The sequence below is a fragment of the Onychostoma macrolepis genome, chromosome 05 (genome assembly GCF_012432095.1).
Source record: "Onychostoma macrolepis isolate SWU-2019 chromosome 05, ASM1243209v1, whole genome shotgun sequence".
Classification (NCBI taxonomy): domain Eukaryota; kingdom Metazoa; phylum Chordata; class Actinopteri; order Cypriniformes; family Cyprinidae; genus Onychostoma; species Onychostoma macrolepis.
Window position 1 is genome coordinate 40,796,142 of NC_081159.1, and position 21,406 is coordinate 40,817,547.

A 21,406-nucleotide genomic window follows, 5' to 3' on the forward strand; every position below is an offset into this window, starting at 1 on the left:
AACATAATTGGCACAATTGCTGTTGTTAATTAAGTCAGTGAAACTACCAGTTGACAAGCCTACACACACACACACACACACAAACGCTTTGTATCCATATCTGTATCCCACAATGCAGTGTGCTTGACTTGACCTACTGTTTCTAGTGTGACGGATAAACCAGAAAAAAAAATCACAAATTTTCCTATATTACATTCATTATTTAATTTGCAATTAGATTAAACTATCAGTTTTATTTCTGACATGAAAATAGCCCTGTAAAGGTACTTAACCAACCTGACATATGAAATAATAAGAAGAAAATTCATAAAAACTGGAACAGTTTATTGAACCTTTAGACAAAATATAAAAGAAAATCTATTAGTGTGTTTTGTTGCATATCATATTTGATATATCAGGCTTTTATGGCTCATATAGTATGATATAGTGAGAATATGGAGCTCATACTATATGAGGAAAAAAACACCTCAATTTTATTCAGAGGCTCAAACCAAGCAAAAATATGTAATTTGGTGCAGCTGCTGATATTTATATGGCCAAAAAGTAAGATGAAATTCTGATGTAATGCTTGTAATAATTCAATGAGATCTCTATAACAGTATAGCAGACTACTTACATAAAATGCATAGAAATATAAGTCATCACTCTATATCTGCCAATAATGTGTTAGTAAGATGATATTCAAATATTTAGTTCTGTAGTTTCAAAACATATAATGCAAAACAATAAAGTGATGATTGAGAGATAAATAAACAAATAAACGTTTCTCAAAAGTCTGATCATAATTGATACTTACATTTTAGCATGGTTTTTATAAGAAATGATGTATGGATAATCCTGTTTAATACGTTTTCATCCTGAAATATTACTAATAATATAAAAGTTATTCTTCTGTTTACTTTAAAGATCAAGAAAGATTTCACAGCACAAAAAAAAACACGTTAACCACAAGCTAAAGGTGGACGTTTGTACAATTACACTAAAACGCCTTTTATTTGCTAAAAAAAGTATAAAGTATTATATCAGACGACAAAAAGCATGTAGTAGATTGTGAACAACAACTAATTCAGCAAAATGTTATCAAAATAATAAAGAAAAAGGTTTTTAAATAAAATTTTATGTAATGTCATGTGACAACAACGTAGATATTTTTCAGTGTATACTGTGCAGTATGCAAGTCTTCCATTGAGAGAACAGCCCTCAAATCTCCTTTTTTGTCATAAAGCTCCTTATATTCTGATCCCGACACTCTGATCTCTGATCAGCTTCCTGTTCCTACTCAGGTCGGAGAAGAGTGTGTGAGATCTGAGCGTGTGTTTCTGAAGAGCAAATGGCTGCGTGAATATTTCAGCAGATAAAGTCGTTCTGTCTGTTTCTTTTGTATTGCCATCAAAGTTCTGCTGCCGACTTAAATAAAGACGCAAGAGCGGAAACATTCCTCCGCGCAGTTGGGCGGATGGGAAATTTATCTTTCTTACACACACACACACACACACACACACACACACACAGACTGAGGGAGGGTTGGGGGCTGGAGAACAGACAGAACTGGGCCATCGGAGCATGTCACTGAGGCCCAAAGCTATATATACCTTTCACACACACACACACACACACACACACACACTGGACACTGTTGTCTCATGTGATAAGTGCATTAAATCTGCTATTAATTACTGGTGTTTGCTTAGACAAGCATCACTATTAGTTTTTCTTCTCAGACAAGAACAATTCCTCAAATCACAAATTATTTTTCGAAATTATTAGACACACGATTTTCAACTGCTGGATGAAAAAATCCTACAGATGCACATTGATGGAGCTGAGAAATAGAATAACAGATGAATAATTGTCTGTCTGTCTGTCTATCTATCTATCTGTATATGAAACTGAGAACATTAAAGTCTGCTTCATTTGATGTTTCAGTTTCATTCGATGACATCAAATCACAAATAAGTTTTCATCTCTCGCTCTCTATTATTATTTTTAATCGATTCAACAGGGGGAAAGGTCTTATTTGTAGCTATAATTATTTCTGTCTACAATAAATGCTTGAAACAAAGACGATACTTAAATGGAGTATAATGAGGTCTCCGCTGAGTTATGAAAGAGCAACTTTTGAGCAATAAGAGAGGAGAGGAGAGCTAAGATGAGAGGAGAAGAGAGGAGAAATGAGATGAGAGCTGTATTGAGCTGTTGTTGTGCTGTGTCTCGCTCTCTGAGGAGAGAGACGGTCATTAATCACAACACAGATGCACCGAGAACCTCCAGAGATCACAAACTCCACAGAGACACACACACACACACTGCAGCTCTGCGTGTAACCTTTGATATCATCACTCTTATTTGCTATATTAATTGTCTGCAGGCAGTCGCTTTAAGAGAGCATCCGTTAAAACAATAAAATGAACATGAAGAAAAAAGGTCACAGGATCTATTTACTGTTTTACAGAAGGAATCCCTTAAAGGCCTCATATTATTTTCCCTTCATCTCTTGAAATGAAAGAATTCGCCGTGTATGAACATACTGTAACTTTCAGAACTCAAAATTCCAAAAAGAACACAATAAAGCTAAAATACCGGATTGTTTCATGAATCTGTTACGACATAATGGATTTGTAAAACTATATTGCAGCCTATTATTCATTTTACATTCAAAGAGGCCGTTTACACTCTTAAAAGTACAATAGCGTTGAATTGTGAGAGTCAGAGAAAGCGTGTACAAGTTCATAAATTTTTTAATATATATATATATATATATATATATATTTTATATATAAGTATATACATATTTTGTATTTAATATGTAATATAATTATAAATAAATAAAATTAGAATTATAAAATTAAAATAAATATATATTATTAAGTCTCAGTTCAACACATCAATATAGTCAAATTAATTATGAAAATGATAAAAAGTTAGACAAATTAATGCAAAATTTGAAAATTAAATGAATAATTCATGCTCTCTGACGTGTGTAATTTTAGCAATAATCATTCCTAATAAAGCTTTTCTCAGCAGTTATCAAAATTTATCGAGATACTTAATCAGTAAGTACAGCGTGTAATTAATTCGGTTTGATTAATTAATTGACAGCACTATTTTATATTATATATTTTAATATTAACAGAGAAATGTCCTCAAGTAGCCTGATCTTATGGTCCGGTTGTGTTCATGACTGGATAGGGGGATAAAAAAAAACAGAAAGGGAAGTGAAAAAACGCAAGGGCAGGAGAATGAAAGTGTGTTGAGATAAATGACAGCTGCAGACAGCAGGGCCAGTTTTGCGGTTACGGGTCATCATGGAGATCAGGTGTGTTTAGCGTGTGCGATTCGTCCCTTGAGTCCTGCATAATGAACACACAATTCCCCACGAACACCACATGTTAAAGTAGTACAGCGCTCACACACACACACACACTGAAACACTTCCTCCTGACCTCTGCGCTCGCTTGAGAGCTTCCTCACACACACTCAGCTTCACCTTGCCAACTTTTCCTTTAAAATAAAGTGTCTATAATGCTTCTTTGAAGCAGTTTAGGTTCAGCAAAGAATGCTGTTCTTGTCGAGAAACATTTTTGCCTCTATCAAAATTGATTCGCAAGCTGTTCTAGTTGATGTTATTTCTGCTAAATGATAAAATGTGTGTTATTTGATGTGTAAAGCTGTCTAAACGTATTGTTTATAAACAGCTTATTGTTTGATGATAGCAGTGTGTGATCTAAGTTTGAACTAATGACAAAATCCTTAAAACAAAATAAATATTATAAATATCTTATCAGGAACCATTTCTGGCTTTATTAATATTGGTTATATGGTCAAACAATTAAATAAATGTTCCAGTTTTAGTGTTTATATTATTTCTTCCATGTAAAATGTGTGTTATTTCAGTTGTAAAGTTGTCTGTCATTGGTTTATTCTTTAGATTATAGCAGTGCAATGCAATACATTTTAACATAATCAAGAAATCCTTGAAACAAAATAAATTTACCTAAGAATCAACAATGCATATGATATTAAGAATTGTTTTCAGAGATTGTATTATTACAAGTATATTTTTTATTTATTGTTGTTATTATTATTATTGTAATTAAACAAGTTAAAAACATTTTACTTAACCATTGTACAGCATACTTGCATTAAAGATACACTATGAATCAAACCAAAGATAAAATAAATAAATACTATTATTCAGCAAGTTAAACCTGGGCATGTCGTCACATTGTAAGGAGTTTTTTGTTTTGTTTTTACAATAGAAATCTGCTATTAAACAGGCTAATTAGCATTTCAGCACAATATATAATAATATCAAAAACAGCCTTAGTTTGGAAGGGGGGAAAAAATCCCAAATAATAATTTATATTAATTATAAATTCTAGATTACAGATTGTTTAGATAAAAACTTTTTTTCCCACAAATCTGTTTATAATTTACAATTAATATAAAATACAATTAATAATACAATTAATAATAAATGTTTCCTGAGAGGCAAATCAGCATATTAGAATGATTTCTGAAGGATCATGTGACACTGAAGACTGGAGTAATGATGCTGAAAATTCAGCTTTGCATCACAGGAATAAATTACATTTTAAAATTTAATACAATAAATTTAAAAAAATTATTACATAATATTACTGTATTTTTGATCAAATAAATGCAGCCTTTTTAAGCATAAGAGAGTTACAGATCCCAAATTTATTTCTTTATTAATTAATTTTATTATATATATATATATATATATATATATATATATATATATATTTTATATATACTTCAAGCCATATTCAAATGCTATTATTCAATGGACACATACTTACAAATATGAATTTATGATTTTGACCTCGCGTGTGCATGTCAAAATGTGCATGTCAGCATGTGTACTGCATTAACTCGGCTCGGACACAATAACTCACTCCATCTGCAAATGCATTTCTGAAATTTACACACGCGCTGACACATTACCAACATACAGAACATCAGCGCATTTAATTAATGGCACGCCATAAAAGTCTGTTACCGTAAACAATCTCCATCTTCATTAGCATAAAACACAGTAAAGTGCTTTTGCTCTGAGCTAATGAAGGAGATATTAATTCCTGTAACTGTGAGGCTGCAGGAGCACCAAACATGCTGCTGGAAGCTGTTTTGCAGCTTTCTGTTGAACTTGTGTTTGGAGCAGCGCTGAGAAGAAGCTAAAACAAGCAGTGTTTCTAACTTAACTACATTTGTCAGTAGCATGACAGCAGCTTAGCTGTTTCCAGTGCCGCTTTTCTACTAACAAGCTATTTTTCCCAACAAGTAGCGGTGTAAAGCACGCAGTTAAATTATATTCTCCCACCACACGCCCAAAGTAAATCCTAACCACCATCGACACTGGAAAAGCAATTACTAACCCAAATCCTGACCCTAAAACACCATTATTTTAACCCTGACACAGTACGTTTGGAAACGGGAGACTGGGGCTAGTTGTCTTAAGGAGAAATTGTCAATTGTCCAATTACACAAATGTGAGGTTTTTCTATAGCAGTGCTTTTGTGTGTTACTTTAAAACACCAATCTCGTTGTTTTATCTAAACAGTGTATATCAATTATAAATAATATAAATTATAGTTAAATTAATATTATTTCTTTTGTGTGTGTGTGTGTGTGTGTGTGTGTGAATTTTGCCCTCCAAACTAAGGTTGTCACATGTGTTTTATATAGTAATTTCATGCAGTTTATGACTGAATTTATGATGGCCAAAACAATGGTCCTAGTTTTTGTATGTTACAGTTTTGTGTTACTCTATTCTATTCTATTCTATTCTATTCTATTCTATTCTATTCTATTCTATTCTATTCTATTCTATTCTATTCTATTCTATTCTATTCTATTCTATTCTATTCTATTCTATTCTATTCTATTCTGTTCTGTTCTATTCTATTAATGATGTCAGTGAATTAATCAAATGGATTGAATTAATTACATGATATACTGACTAATTAAACTGTTACATTAGAATTGAAATTTCTATGGCATGCCATAAATAAAGCATATGTTCAATGAACTGTATCTTTTTGTCCTAGGCAATAACAGTGGAAATGTTCAATAGTTTTTTGCAGCCCAGACTTTAATAAGAAAACTGAAATTGACTTTCAAATATGCACTTACTATGAAAAATATTCACAGAAGAAAAAAAAAAAAAGTGTGACAACTAGCTCTGGTCTCTTCAACTAAGAAAATGCATAAAGCATTTTAGATGAAAAAAAGACAGTGAAAGAATGAAATTTGAACTTAATTAAAAGCAAAAACAAATACATAAAAATCATTTAATACACACTATCGTTCAAAAGTTTGGGGTCAGTAAGATTTTTTTTTATGGAAATGAATACTTTTATTCAGTAAGGACATATTAAATTTATCAAAAGTGATAGTAAAGACACACATAATGTGAAATATTTATATTTCTAATAAATGCTGCTCCTTTCTATTAATAATAAATGCTGCTTGAACTTTTTTCAAAGAATCCTGAAAAAAAGCAGCAAATCAGCATATTAGAATGATTTCTGAAGGATCATGTGACACTGAGGACACCAGTAATGATGCTGAAAATTCAGTACTGCATCACAGGAATAAATTACATTTTAAAATATATTAAAATAGAAAACAGCTATTTTAACTTGTAATACTATTTCACAATAATACTGATTTCACTGTATTTTGACCAAATAAATGCAGCCTTGGTGAGCAGAAGAGGCTTTCATAAAAAAAACAATTTAAAAAATCTTTGAACAGACTAGTGACTAAGTATCTATAATTTTTCCTGGTAATTACAGGGACAAAAAATGGCAGCGTTCCTGAGAATGAACCATATATTTATGAAAAGTGCAGCTAAATTACTTAAACTACTTTAAATTATGAGTATCTGGGAGCTTAGAAAGCCACAGTTATAGAGCAGCTTTAACAGCATTAGTATGAAATACAGTTGGAGTCTCAATAGTGTGTGTGTGTGTGTGTGTGTGTTTTATGTGCGTCTCTAGAGTGCTTTAAGTGTATCTGCATGTGTGTTTCCCACCGCGTCCTGATGGTTTCTGCAGATTTTACGGATGTTATGAATAGCACACCATTCATCGTACAAATACAGCTCCCTCAGTATATAAACTCCTGCCACTGTATTACGCTTTACACGTGTGTGTGTGTCAGAGGGCAAGAATATAATTGTGACTGTATAAAGTAGTGGTCTTTGGTCTCTAACTATGGCCCGCCGGTGTGTCCCGGTTAACCTGTATGTATATTATATCCTATCACCATGGAAACAGTGTGATTTTAATGAGGGCTCTGTGATTGGCCGGGTCTCGTCTTTCTGCACTGTTATTTCAGACCGTTCCGGCTCCCTAATGGCCACGGCTCACGCTGTGGGTGTTCAGAAAATACGTCCGGTGAACACAGAGGTCACTCACTCGCATTGGTCAGAAAAAGCAAGTGATATTTACATGAAAATGTATATCCTGACCGGGTCACAGTGTTCCCAGCGTCCTCCGGGAACATGCAGGGACGGGACAGAGGTTTTTCAGTCTAGACGGAGTCAGCGAGCGGAACAGAGAGATATTGCAGCACTTGGTGGAATTCACATGGCTCTTCTTCACATCTCAACTTACTCGGCCCCGAATGAGTGTGTGTGTGTGTGTGTGAAGTGTCCTCTGGGAGCCGCAGCTGTCGTTTACGGGTCTTCTGGGAACCCTCGACCTCCGGGTCAAAGCCAGGAGCACAAACGACTCTGAACACACGTACTGTATGATGACAGACAAACTTCACATGCGCACAAGAGCATACACCACATACACACAACTACAGCATACTGCAGCAGACACACTGTCCACATTGTGGAGAAACAGGAAAGTCTTCAAAACTCTGAAATAACACTGATTGGAATAACTGATAGAAAACTCTCTGATATTTAAGCTTTTCAACACTCCACCTTCATGAGGTGCATCCTAAGATGCCTTTTCAACACTAATGAAAGAGGATCATGTATACTGGATACTGATTTTCCAGTTCAACTCATCCTTTTCTGTTCTGGTTTTAATTATTAAAATAAAAATAATTAATAAAAACAAAATTAATCATGTTATAATTTTATTTAATGACAGATTTTCCTGCACTCTCCAGTTCAACTCATCCTTTTCTGTTTTAATCATTATTATAGTTATAAAAAAGATTGAAAAAAAAGATTGAAATGAATTATAAAAATAATTATTTTATTAACTCGACAGCTTTTCCTGTGTTATCTGGTTCAAATCATCCTATTCTATTATATAAAAAAAGTTATATATAAAAAAATTTATAAAATGAATTATAAAAATATGTTTAATACATAAATATATTCTTTTTAATTAATAATTTTTAATTAACAATTAATAATTTCCTGTATTATTTGGTTCAACTCATCTTCCGTTTTTAAAATGATTAGAAATATAAAAACAAACTAAAAAAAAAAAAGGTAAATACAACATTAATTGTTATAATTTTATTTAATGACTAATTTTCCTGTTCTCTCTAGTTCAACTCATTCTTTTCTGTTTTAATCATTATTATTTTTATAAGAAATTAGTAAAAAAAAAAATTTTATAATATAAATATTCTAAAAAATATTCTGAAAAAGATTAAAATGAATTATAAATATAATAATTTTATATACTTGACGGCTGATTTTTCTGCACTGTCTTGTTCTAATCATCCTATTCTGTTTTTTAATTAATACATTTAAAAAAAAATGCATTATTAAAATAATTAAAAGTAAGAAAATTAATACATTTATTGATTTAATTATTGATTTTCCTGTACTATACGGTACAAATCAATATTCTACTGTTTTCTGAATGATTAAAACTACAAAAATTATTAAAATATTATAAATGATAAAATTAATTATAAAATTAATCTTTTAATTAATTAATTAATTTAATACTCCTTTTCCTGTATTATCTTGTTTAACTCATCCTTCTCATAATTTTTTTTAAATAGTTACAAAAATAAAATTATATATTTTAAAATATAAAATTATATGTTTATAGGCACTTAAATTAATATTTGTCTACAAAATGTATTTTAAAAAATTAAGTGGAAACCTTTATATTGAAACGTTTTTAAGATCACACAACATGTGTCCAAACTGTTATACAGTAAATCAGTCAGTCAGGTTAGTGTGTTTTTCTTCCCTCCATTTACAGTGTACTTTCACACAGTTCAGGAGACCTTAGAGTTCAGTGGAAAGACATAAACAAGCTCTGTACACACACATACAGTATCACAAAAAAACATTTGGACATTAATGCATTATTTTAAAAAGTGGAATCTGCATTCAAATGATGTGCAAGATTTTCTCACAACAGACTTCACATTTCCGAGTGAGATTTAACCAGCTGCTCTCAAGGTCATTTTTCATGGATGTATGAAGTCAGTTCTGCTCAAGTTCACACAGGTGTCCTTGCAGAATAACCAGCGGCCTACTTCATCATATTAACATATGAACATGGTCCACAAAGTCTGACAACAACAAGTGTCTAAGACTTTTTGTTTTCATTTTGAATAATGCATTTATAGTTTTATATTTTGAAAGTAGAGTGATTGTTTTGAACAAGTAACTTAGATGTTATTCAAAACATGTTACTTTAGCTAAAGTGCTTGTATAAATACTGCATGTGTGGGACGTGTCTCACCTCATACATTAATAACATTTTTAATAGTGCTGGGTAACGATTAATCACTATTAATAACATCCAAAATAAAGGTTTTTGTTTATATAATATTTGTGTGTGTACTATGTATATTTATTATGTATATACATAGGGGGGAGAAAATTATTTGATCCCCTGCTGATTTTGTCTAGAATTTTAATGGTAGGTTTATTTGAACAGTGAGAGACAGAATAACAACAACAAAAAAGTTATAAATTGATTTGCATTTTAATGAGTGAAATAAGTATTTGACCCCTTCACAAAACATGACTTGGTGGCAAAACCCTTGTTGGCAATCACAGAGGTCAGACGTTTCTTGTAGTTGGCCACCAGGTTTGCACACATCTCGAGGGATTTTGTCCCACTCCTCTTTGCAGATCCTCTCCAAGTTATTAAGGTTTCGAGGCTGACGTTTTGCAACTCGAACCTTCAGCTCCCTCCACAGATTTTCTATGGGATTAAGGTCTGGACACTGGCTACGCCACTCCAGGACCTTAATGTGCTTCTTGAGCCACTCCTTTGTTGCCTTGGCCGTGTGTTTTGGGTCATTGTCATGCTGGAATACCCATCCATGACCCATTTTCAATACCCTGGCCCTGATTGTACATGACCCCGTCCATCGTCCCTTTGATGCGGTGCAGTTGTTCTGTCCCCTCAGCAGAAAAACACCCCCAAAGCATAATGTTTCCACCTGCATGTTTGACGGTGGGGATGGTGTTCTTGGGGTCATAGGCAGCATTCCTCCTCCTCCAAACACGGCGAGTTGAGTTGATGCCAAAGAGCTGGACTTTGGTCTCATCTGACCACAACACTTTCACCCAGTTCTCCTCTGAATCATTGGCAAACTTCAGACGGGCTGTACATGTGCTTTCTTGAGCAGGGGACCTTGCGGGCGCTGCAGGATTTCAGTCCTTCACGGCGTAGTGTGTTATCAATTGTTTTCTTGGTGACTATGGTCCCAGCTGCCTTGAGATCATTGACAAGATCCTCCCGTGTAGTTCTGGGCTGATTCCTCACCGTTCTCATGATCATTGAAACTCCACGAGGTGAGATCTTGCATGGAGCCCCAGTCCGAGGGAGACTGACAGTTATTTTGTGTTTCTTCCATTTGCGAATAATCGCACCAACTGCTGTCACCTTCTCACCAAGCTGCTTGGCGATGGTCTTGTAGCCCATTCCAGCTTTGTGTAGGTCTAAGATCTTGTCCCTGACGTCCTTGGACAGCTCTTTGGTCTTGGCCATGGTGGAGAGTTTGGAATCTGATTGATTGATTGCTTCTGTGGACAGGTTGACTTTTATACAGGTAACAAGCTGAGATTAGGAGCAGTCCCTTTAAGAGAGTGCTCCTAATCTCAGCTCATTACCTGGATAAAAGACACCTGGGAGCCAGAAATCTTGCTGATTGATAGGGGATCAAATACTTATTTGACTCATTAAGTCAAATAAGCATCAGCGGAAGCGTTCAGCCTCCTCGTGTGAAGACAGGCGAGGGTAAAGACCATCGACTTTTCCTGCGCGACTTTAACCGAGCAACGACTCCGGCGACACACTTAAGTATCTTTTCTTTTTTCCCCCTTCCCTTACACACTCTCCGTTTCCATCCTCTTTCCTGCCACCTCTATCATGTGTTTCCAAACTATTCCGGTTCTCTCTCAACCACGCTCTAACGTCCCACGCAGACGGCAACGTAATCCTGCTAACCTGCGCCTTATCTCTACCTCCTTCACTACACCTCTTTCCTTCTCTGTGGGTCTCTGGAATTGTCAGTCAGCTGTCAACAAAGCTGACTTCATTTCTGCTTTTTCTTTAAAATCCACGCTCAGCATCTTGGGCTTGACTGAGACCTGGATTCGTCCAGAAGACTCAGCAACCCCAGCTGCTCTCTCTACTAATCTCTCTTTCTCTCACACCCCCGGCAAGTTGGCGGGGTGGAGGCACTGGTCTGCTCATTTCTAACAATTGGAAATACTCAACCCGCTCTTCCCTATGCAATTACAACTCATTTGAATCTCATGCCATTACTGTATCAGCTCCGATAAAACTCCAGATCGTGGTCATTTACCGTCCCCCTAGCCAAATTCTAGCCACCTTCCTAGAGGAGCTGGACGGGCTGCTGTCCTCTTCGTGGAGGATGGCACTCCACTCCTAGTCTTTGGTGATTTCAACATTCACCTAGACAAGCCTTATGCTACAGACTTCCATGCACTCCTAGCTTCGTTTGATCTCAAACGCCTTACCACTACTAGCACGCACAAATCAGGCAACCAACTTGACTTAATTTACACACGCAATTGTACTGCAGATAACATTCTGGTACAACCGCTACATACTGGACCATTTCTTCATTACATTTACATTACACTTTGCTTCTCCTGTGCCACCAACCCCCCTACCAGTTACTTTTAGACGAAACCTGCGCTCCCTTTCTCCTTCCCATCTTTCCTCTGTGGTATCCTCCTCTCTTCCTTCACCCACCCATTTCTCATCTCTGGATGTAAACGCAGCTACTGAGACTTTATGCTCTACCTTAACCTCTTGTCTAGACGACATTTGTCCTCTCTCCTCTAGGCCCGCACGGGCTGCTCCTTCCAACCCCTGGTTATCCGAGGTTCTTCGTGAACATCGGACTACACTCAGAGCGGCAGAGAGAAAATGGCGCCAAATCAAACGATCTGTCGGACCTCAGTAGGTACCAGTCTATGCTCACATCCTTCTCTGCTAAAGTCCACACTGCCAAATCCTCACATTTCCATAACAAGATCGACAGCGCTCCAGACATGCGTAATCTCTTCAGAACATTTAATTCCCTCCTCTGTCCCCTCCACCTCCTCCCTCCACCTCTATTACAGCTGATGACTTTGCCACTTTCTTTACAGACAAAACTAGATCAATCAGTGGTCAGTTTTCACCTCCACGCACACAGGACCCTCACCCTACCACATCCACTGCTAAAACTCCCATCTTTTCTTTCTGTCCACTCACTGAAGCTGAAGTATCCAAGCTTCTCCTCTCCAACCATCCTACAACATGTCCTCTTGACCCAATCCCCTCACACCTTCTCCAAGCAATCTCACCCACACTCTTACCTGCACTCACACACATCATCAACACATCCCTACTCACAGGTAACTTCCCCATTGCGTTCAAGCAGGCTCGGGTAACCCCACTGCTCAAAAAACCTACATTAAACACTTCTCTTATAGAAAACTACAGACCTGTCTCTCTCCTTCCGTTCATAGCGAAAACACTTGAGCGAGTTGTCTTCAACCAAGTCTCACTGTTTCTTTCACAGAGCGACAAACTGGATGCTAAACAGTCAGGTTTCAGGAGGGGCCATTCAACTGAGACTGCGCTTCTCTCGGTCACTGAAGCCCTGCGAATTGCAAAAGCCCATTCCAAATCATCAGTCCTCATTCTGCTGGACCTATCTGCCGCTTTTGACACTGTCAATCATCAGATACTCCTGTCCACCCTCTCATCACTGGGCATCTCTGGCATTCCACTTCGCTGGTTTGAATCCTATCTCACTGGTAGGTCTTTCAGGGTGGCCTGGGAGGTGAGGTATCCAAAGCACATACACTGGTCACTGGGGTTCCTCAGGGATCAGTTCTTGGACCCCTCCTCTTCTCCACATACACTACATCACTGGGTCCCATCATACAGGCACATGGATTCTCATACCATTGCTACGCTGATGACACACAGCTCTACCTCTCTTTTCAACCAGATGATCCAACGGTAACTGCAAGGATCTCAGGTTGCCTGGCGGACATCTCGGCATGGATGAAAGAACATCACCTGCAGCTCAACCTGGCAAAGACTGAGCTTCTTGTCCTCCCTGCCACTCCGACTCTACAGCATGACTTCACGATCCAGTTAGGTTCATCAACAATAACCCCATCAACTTCGGTCAGAAATCTTGGTGTAATCTTTGATGATCAGCTGACCTTCAAAGACCACATTACAAAACTGCTCGATCTTGCAGGTTTGCACTATATAACATCAGAAAGATCAGGCCCTTTCTGACAGAGCATGCTGCACAACTTCTTGTCCAGGCCCTTGTCATTTCTAGGCTGGACTATTGCAATGCTCTTCTGGCTGGACTTCCGTCTAATACAGTCAAACCTCTACAAATGATTCAGAATGCAGCGGCACGACTGGTCTTCAACGAGCCCAAAAGAGCCCATGTTACACCTCTCTTTATCTCCTGCACTGGCTACCAATCACGGCTCGCATCAAGTTCAAGACACTGATGCTTGCATATAGAACAACCACTGGCTCAGCACCCGTTTACTTGCACTCTCTATTAACAAACTACATCCCTCCAGAAATCTGAGATCTGCTAGTGAGCGGCGCCTCGTGATACCATCACAGAGGCGCAAAATCACTCTCTAGATCATTCTCATTCACCATTCCTGGCTGGTGGAACGATCTTCCCACCTCTATCCGGAATGCTGGATCCCTGTCAATCTTCAAGCAACAACTGAAAACTCATCTCTTTCGACAGCACTTGACTTCATCCTAAACTTAAAAAAAAAAAAAAAAAAAAAAAATTATCTTTACTTATTCCTTCCTTTGGTAGTTTGTATTTATTTGAACAATGTCTGAGACTTGATGTTGCAAGCACATCATATGTCTGAGTGCCTCTTCAAGATTAATCGCTCGATGTATTCCCCAATTGTAAGTCGCTTTGGATAAAAGCGTCTGCTAAATGACTAAATGTAAATGTAAATGTAAATGTAAAATGCAAATCAATTTATAACTTTTTTGAAATGCTTTTTCTGGATTTTTTTGTTGTTATTCTGTCTCTCACTGTTCAAATAAACCTACCATTAAAATTATAGACTGATCATTTCTTTGTCAGTGGGCAAACGTACAAAACCAGCAGGGGATCAAATCATTTTTTCCCCCACTGTATAAAGACACACACAAACACACACACAGTATATATTTTGAGGATATTTTTTTGTATTTACATGTATATATTTATATTCATATAATTTATACTATATATAAATATATTTATTATATAAACATAACATAATGTTTGTCTTAAATATGTATATGCATGTGTGTGTTTATTTATGTATACATAATAAATATACACAGTACAAACACATCTTTTATTTTGAATCGCAATTAATCGTTGCCCAGCACTAATTTTTAAACAAAACAAACCACTTTTATCATTTGTTTTCACACAAAATCTGTTGCTCCATCAGTGTTTAATAAAAACATATATATATTTTCTAGGAGTAGAGAAAAGCACATTTTTCTTAAAGTATACCTTCAGCCCTGTTGTACCCTACTAATATGAATAAGAGCTGTCAATTTAACATGTTAATTAGTGCATTTAATTATAAAAAAATAGTTTGACAGCTGGCGACACAGGATAGAGCTTGACATTCATCCCTATAGGCAAAGCTGATCTGTACGGTATTGACACACGCAAGCGAGTGAGTGAGTGTGTGTGTGTGTGTGTGTGTGTGTGAGTGAGTACCTCAGCAGGCGGTATGCCCTCAGGTGGGCGGCACTGCAGCAGCACTTCCTGTTCGAGTGACACCTCCTTCCCCAAGGGTTCCTGCTCAAACGTCTTCCTCAAGACTGTGGAGAAAGGAGACAAAGAGGCGGCTCATTTACTTACACTTCATTAGTCACCTAGAAATAGCACAGAATATATCTAACATTTAAAAAAACAGTTTATTTCTAGGTTTAAATGGAAAAACAGATGTTCTCTCAGACTTTTGCACTCCACATAATAATAAGTAACGCAGAATTCATTATAGCACTGGATTTCATCTCTTTGTGATGTTTTGTGTGCAGTTGACAGTGTGTGTGATTGGTTTCTTCACACAGGTGAAGAATACAGCTCACAGGACGTGTGAATGACGCTCATATCTGCCATATTCTCAGGTCAAAGCAAACATTTGTGCTATTCGTTCGCTTTATTATCTCATAATGTTTACGTGTGGGTGTAAATATCTATTTTTCCCTGTTGGTTTCTCTCTGTGTGTGTGTGTGTGTGTGTGTGTGTGAGTGGGTGTCTAACACTTGAGGTCTAACGGACAGAAGGCCAAACTCATCTCGTCTTCAACACATCCTTCTCACACCTCATGTGTGAACCTGTGAATTGTAAATGCAGAGATGTGTGTGAATAGTTGTGGAGGGGGTGAATATGTGAATACCAATCCTCTTTCTCTCTGCTGCTTTGTGAGGTTTATGAGGCTACTGACGGGCGACACATACATTGATAATTTATGACATACTGTATGTATCTATAATATTTCCTATTACAATAATTTGATATTTCCGTAACATAATAACATTTTACAGTAAATATATATATATATATATATATATATATATATATATATATATATATATATATATATGTGTGTGTGTGTGTGTGTGTGTATAATATTTCATAATATGACAAATAAAAACTTAGCAATACATACTGATAATGATACATTATTTATAAAATATAGGCCTAAAGAATTTATAAATAAACAAACAAACAAACAAACAAACATAAAAGAACATTTTATAATAAAATTATTACAGACGGACGGACGGATAGAGAGAGCTGGGTACAATACTTACAAATTGTAGTCCATTACTGATTACAGATTACATAAGGAAAACTGTAGTTAGTAATGTAATCTGGGTTACTCATTACAGGTAATGTATTCTGAACACTTTTTACATTACTTTTAGATTACTTTTTATCTAACTTGTGTTACACTTGCCATTAAACGTACCATTTTGATATCACAAAACATCATAAAATACATTAAATATTACATTAAACAAGGGTTTCCCAAACTGGGCTTAGTGTAAGAACTGTTTGCGAGTTCATAAAAAGCTAATAATTAATTAAATCATAGAATGAAAAATAAATTATTTAAACATTTGAACACTTAAAATAAAAATATTTATTTTGTTTACCTGCATATCAGTGTGACCATTAACAGACATCAGAGAACTTTAAACATGCGAATGTGTTGTTAAATTATTGAAATATTAACTTCCTCAGAGATATTTCAAGTAAATATTTCATCTCAGATGGGTTTGGCAGACAAATCATTTGGGAATCTCTGCATTACATGAACAAACATTAATAAACATGAAAATAACAACAGCATTGCATGCCCAAAGTCTTCCAGGTTTTAAATATTTCGTCCAGAATCAGTACTGAATGATACTGGTTATGATGAGAACATACTATCTCACCGTTATACATCACCAGTGTTTAGTAACTTGCATAATTCTTTGTTTCATACATGATCTAATTGCTTGAGAGGTGCTTTTTTCATCCAAATTCAAAAGCATGGTTTGCAAATTTATTTACAATGGCATTTACATGATGCGATATTTTGAATATAGTCAAAGCTAAATGATATGACACACTAGGATTTTAGAAAAGAAAATTTAAAAGAGAAAAAATAAGAATTAGAGGGAATCAATAAATTATGAATGATTTTCTGCCATTGTGTGAATAATACGTAATAACTAGACTTTACTTCTTACATATAACATCTACTTCTCAACAATAGCTGATGTGCCTGCAGTGGAATGGAGGATTCCCCTGAGCGCTTTCACTCGTCAAAACACTGTAAAAATATTGAGATCAAGAAACATATTTTTTTATCTATTTCACCCAGAGCTGCTGCTCACTCTGAACCTTCAATTGTCTGCGTTGTGATTTCTCCATTCAACTGGACATAAAACACACACACACAAACACACACGCATAAGGAAAATATCTTCAGCCTGTCAAGCTTTTTACTGCTCTGCTCATTCACACACACACACACACACACATCGTGCGTGTCTGTTCTCCTTCACATTACTGATGGAGGTAATAGGCAAATAAATCACGTCTCAGAGGAGGTGTGTGTCCGAGTGTGTGAGTGTGTAATGCATTCAACTCATAGTTTTAGTGCTCTACATTGCTACAGCAACAAATCTTAAACAGCATTAATATCCCAAACAGAGCTGAAGCCACACACACACACACCTATATAACAGCACTCCTATTTCATTCATAATTATAATGTCTGGACTTCAGCAACGAACTGACCACAGTCCCTCAACTCATCACATATAATGTCAAGTGCTATTTAAAGTCACTAAACTAATCAAATATAACATATATCACTATACACGCTGATGCACTAAACACAATGCCTAAATTAATAATATATAACATATTTAAGGTTAGTCACTAATCTAATACAATCAAAGTCAACCACGTAAAACGACGTGAGACAGGACCAAGAACCAAGGAACAAATAGGAACTAATAGGAACTAATAAACACAGGCTGATTAACAAAACAGGTGCGTGGAATAATCAATCAACTTAACAAGAACAGGAACACACACATGTGACAGATCGTCTCCCTCCCAGTCGGCGCGTCCCGCGCCGTAACCGTACCACCGGGGGTGGGCGCCCTGTAGGCCCTTGCAGGACAGGGACACAGAGGAGGCCTCCAGGGTGGATCAGGAGACTCGGGCGGCCATGGTGGATCAAGAGACTCGGGAGGCCATGGCGGATCCTCCTCCGTGGCCTTGGGCCTTGGCCCAATTTTCTTGGGATTAATTAGAAATTCTGGGGGGCGCTCTGGAGGAGTGGGCACTTGAGGGTGCTCTGGTGGAACGGGCTCTGGAGGAACAGGCTCTGGAGGAACGGGGGCTGGAGCTGACACTGGAGCGAGCTCTGGGGCTGGATCTGATGACATCCCCTCATACTCCACCAGTATTCCTAGGGGCACATGTGTGGTGGACGGCGGGCTTGAGTGAGCCGTGGACGGCGGCGGGCTTGAGTCAGTGGCTGCTGACAGGGTTGACTGGGGAACAGCTGACGGTCTGGATGGCGGGCTGGTTCTGGATCGGCGCTGGACACTCTCCAGACACCGGAGGATCCCTTCCCTCCAGCTGAGTCCGGTGGTGTCTGGGAGGTCCACGAGGCGATGGTAGTTGGCCCTGATCCAGAACAGAGAGTTGAGCGTCGCGTCGTTGAGCCCTGTCCACATGGCGAGCCCGCTGAACTCTCCCGCAAACTCCAACAGCGGGAGATTTTGGCGAGCCAGGACGGCAAAGCGCCGTGATCTCCATTATCCGTCTTTACGGTCGTGTCTTCTGTCACGGGTTGCTGGAGCAGGGAGCTCAAAGGAGTGCGAAGGAGGCAGATCTCAAACAAATAAAGTCTTTAATAAATCCACATGGGAAAATCAAGAAATACAACCACATAAAACGACGTGAGACAGGACCAAGAACCAAGTAACAAATAGGAACTAATAAATACAGGCTGATAAACAAAACAGGTGTGTGGAATAATCAATCAAATTAACAAGAACAGGAAAATAACCAAATAAGGGCAAAACGGAACTAAACAGGAACACACACACATGACAATAAGTCACTAATATAACATATAATATAAAATATTTAGACACTAATCAAATATAACATCTATTCCTATATACCCAGTCTCTTAGGTTACTAAAATAATCGGTAACACTTTAGAATACTGTTCCATCATTGATGAATAATTACACAAGAACACATGAGTAATGCAATATTATCTCTCTAGTAACTACTAGTAACTAACAAGCAACTCTGATTAATGAATTAGTAAGTCATAGTGCTTAGTTGAATGTAGTAGTTCACTATTAGCTAATCAGTAACTATTTTTTTTCATACCTCCCCAAGAACTACTGTATACAGGTTGATAATTAATATGAATAATACATAATGTATAATTCATTCTCAAGTAAAGGTCATGGTAACCCACTAGTAATGACTCAAGTATTACCAAATTCTTCAGAAGGAATTACTAATTATTTGGATCAGTATTCTAAAGTGAAGATCATGATAACTCCCTAGTAATGACTGAAATCATTGTAAGCTTTTGAGGTTTTTGTAAAGTATTGAATAGTAATTATTCAGGTGTTACTACATCTTTCTAAAGGGATTAGTCATTATTTGGATCAGTATTCTAAAGTGAAGATCGTGATAACTCCCTAGTAATTACTGAAGTATTGTAAACTTTTGAGGTTTTTGTAAGGTCCTGGTTAATAATTAATTTTGCTAGATTTGGTAACACTTAAATCATTACTAGTGGGTTACCGCAATCTTCACTTTAGAATACTGATCCAAATAATTCGTAGTTTCTTCAGAAGGATGTAGTAACACTTGCGTCATTACTATCCAAAACCTTACATATATCTCAAAAGCTCACAATTACGTCACTCAATATTAGGAAGTTCTGATGATTTTCACTTTAGAATACTGATCCAAGTAATTAGTAGCTCATTTAGAAGCATTTGGTAATACTTGAGTCATTACTAGTGGGTTACCATAATCTTCATTTTAGAATAAATTATTTCTTATGCATAATTCACATTAATTATGAACCTGTATAAAGTAGTTCTTTGGAGTTCTCAGGATATATGAAAAAAATAGTAGTTATTGGTTAGCTAATAGTGAACTACCAGTTTTAACTTAGCGCTATTACTTAATAAATCGTTAATCAGAGTTTCTTGTTAGTTAATAGTAGTTGCTACAATGTTAATAGTGCATTAGTCATTTGTTCCTGTGTAGTTATTCATTAATTCTAAAGTGTTACGAAATAATCAAATAACATTTATTTGCATGTATTTAAGTACACACAGTGCCTAAACTAATAATATATCAAGTATTCAACATTTAAGTCACTAACTAATCAAATATAGCATATCAGTATATACAGTTTCTAAACCAATAATATATAAAATAAAATAAAAACAATTAAAATTATATTCAGCTACTAAACTAATACCATATCAAATATAATATTGTTCATATCACTACACTAATCAAATATAACACTTATCACTATATACAGACTTAAAACTAATAAAATATAATAGAATTTAGTCACTAATCAAATAAAACCTAATAATATATGAAATAATTATAAATATATTATAAAATATATAAAATAAATGATATTACATAAAATTATTTGAAGTTTATTTATATATTATATTACAAAAAATAATATTATACAAAATATAATATAAATTAATAATATAAAATATTTAGTCACTAATCAAATATAACAACTAAAAATTGCAGTAACTGTAAGCTGTACAGTTGCCATAGAAATTGGCTTGTCTTGTAATTCTTAAATATAACATATGAATAACATTCTCTCTATAATGCAAAAATGTCATAGACATTCCCACACAGACCTGTGCTCACAGCAACCTATAGCATCTATCACAATCCAAAAAACCTTCAAAAAATTGTTGTAGTGGTGATCCATATGAACCCATCACCTCCACACACACACACACATGCAGGACAGCGTTTGCGTGTCAGAAACTCACACAAATTTATTTGGGCACTAAATTTGTGTTCGGCGGTGAATCAGTCAGATAATCTATCATCTTGTTCAATCTTCCTGTCATGTCCGTCTCTCTCTCTGTGATAGTGGCTGTACGTCTCTGAGTGTGTTTTTGTGTGAGTGTGTTTGTATTTTTGTGTGTGCTGGTGTGTGACAGAGAGAGAATTTCTGCCCTGTTCAATCACCCATAAAATAACCCAGCTGAGAGTTCCCACAATGCCCCTCTGCTCACAAAAGTATGACTGAATGAGTCAACAAACAAACAAACAAACTGTAAATACATCTACATAT

At 36.2% G+C, this 21,406-nt stretch overlaps 1 protein-coding gene across 4 annotated transcripts in view; it reads right to left on the reverse strand.

Annotated features, from left to right (window-relative positions):
* The window catches only part of unc5ca (unc-5 netrin receptor Ca), a 148,695-nt gene that overhangs the window by 62,975 nt on the left and 64,314 nt on the right, over nt 1-21,406 (reverse strand). For all 4 annotated transcript variants that reach the window (XM_058777217.1, XM_058777218.1, XM_058777215.1 and 1 more), the window contains one exon: nt 15,223-15,326. In XM_058777217.1, coding sequence (XP_058633200.1) covers nt 15,223-15,326 — 104 coding nt within the window. The remainder of the gene's footprint in view (nt 1-15,222; nt 15,327-21,406) is intronic.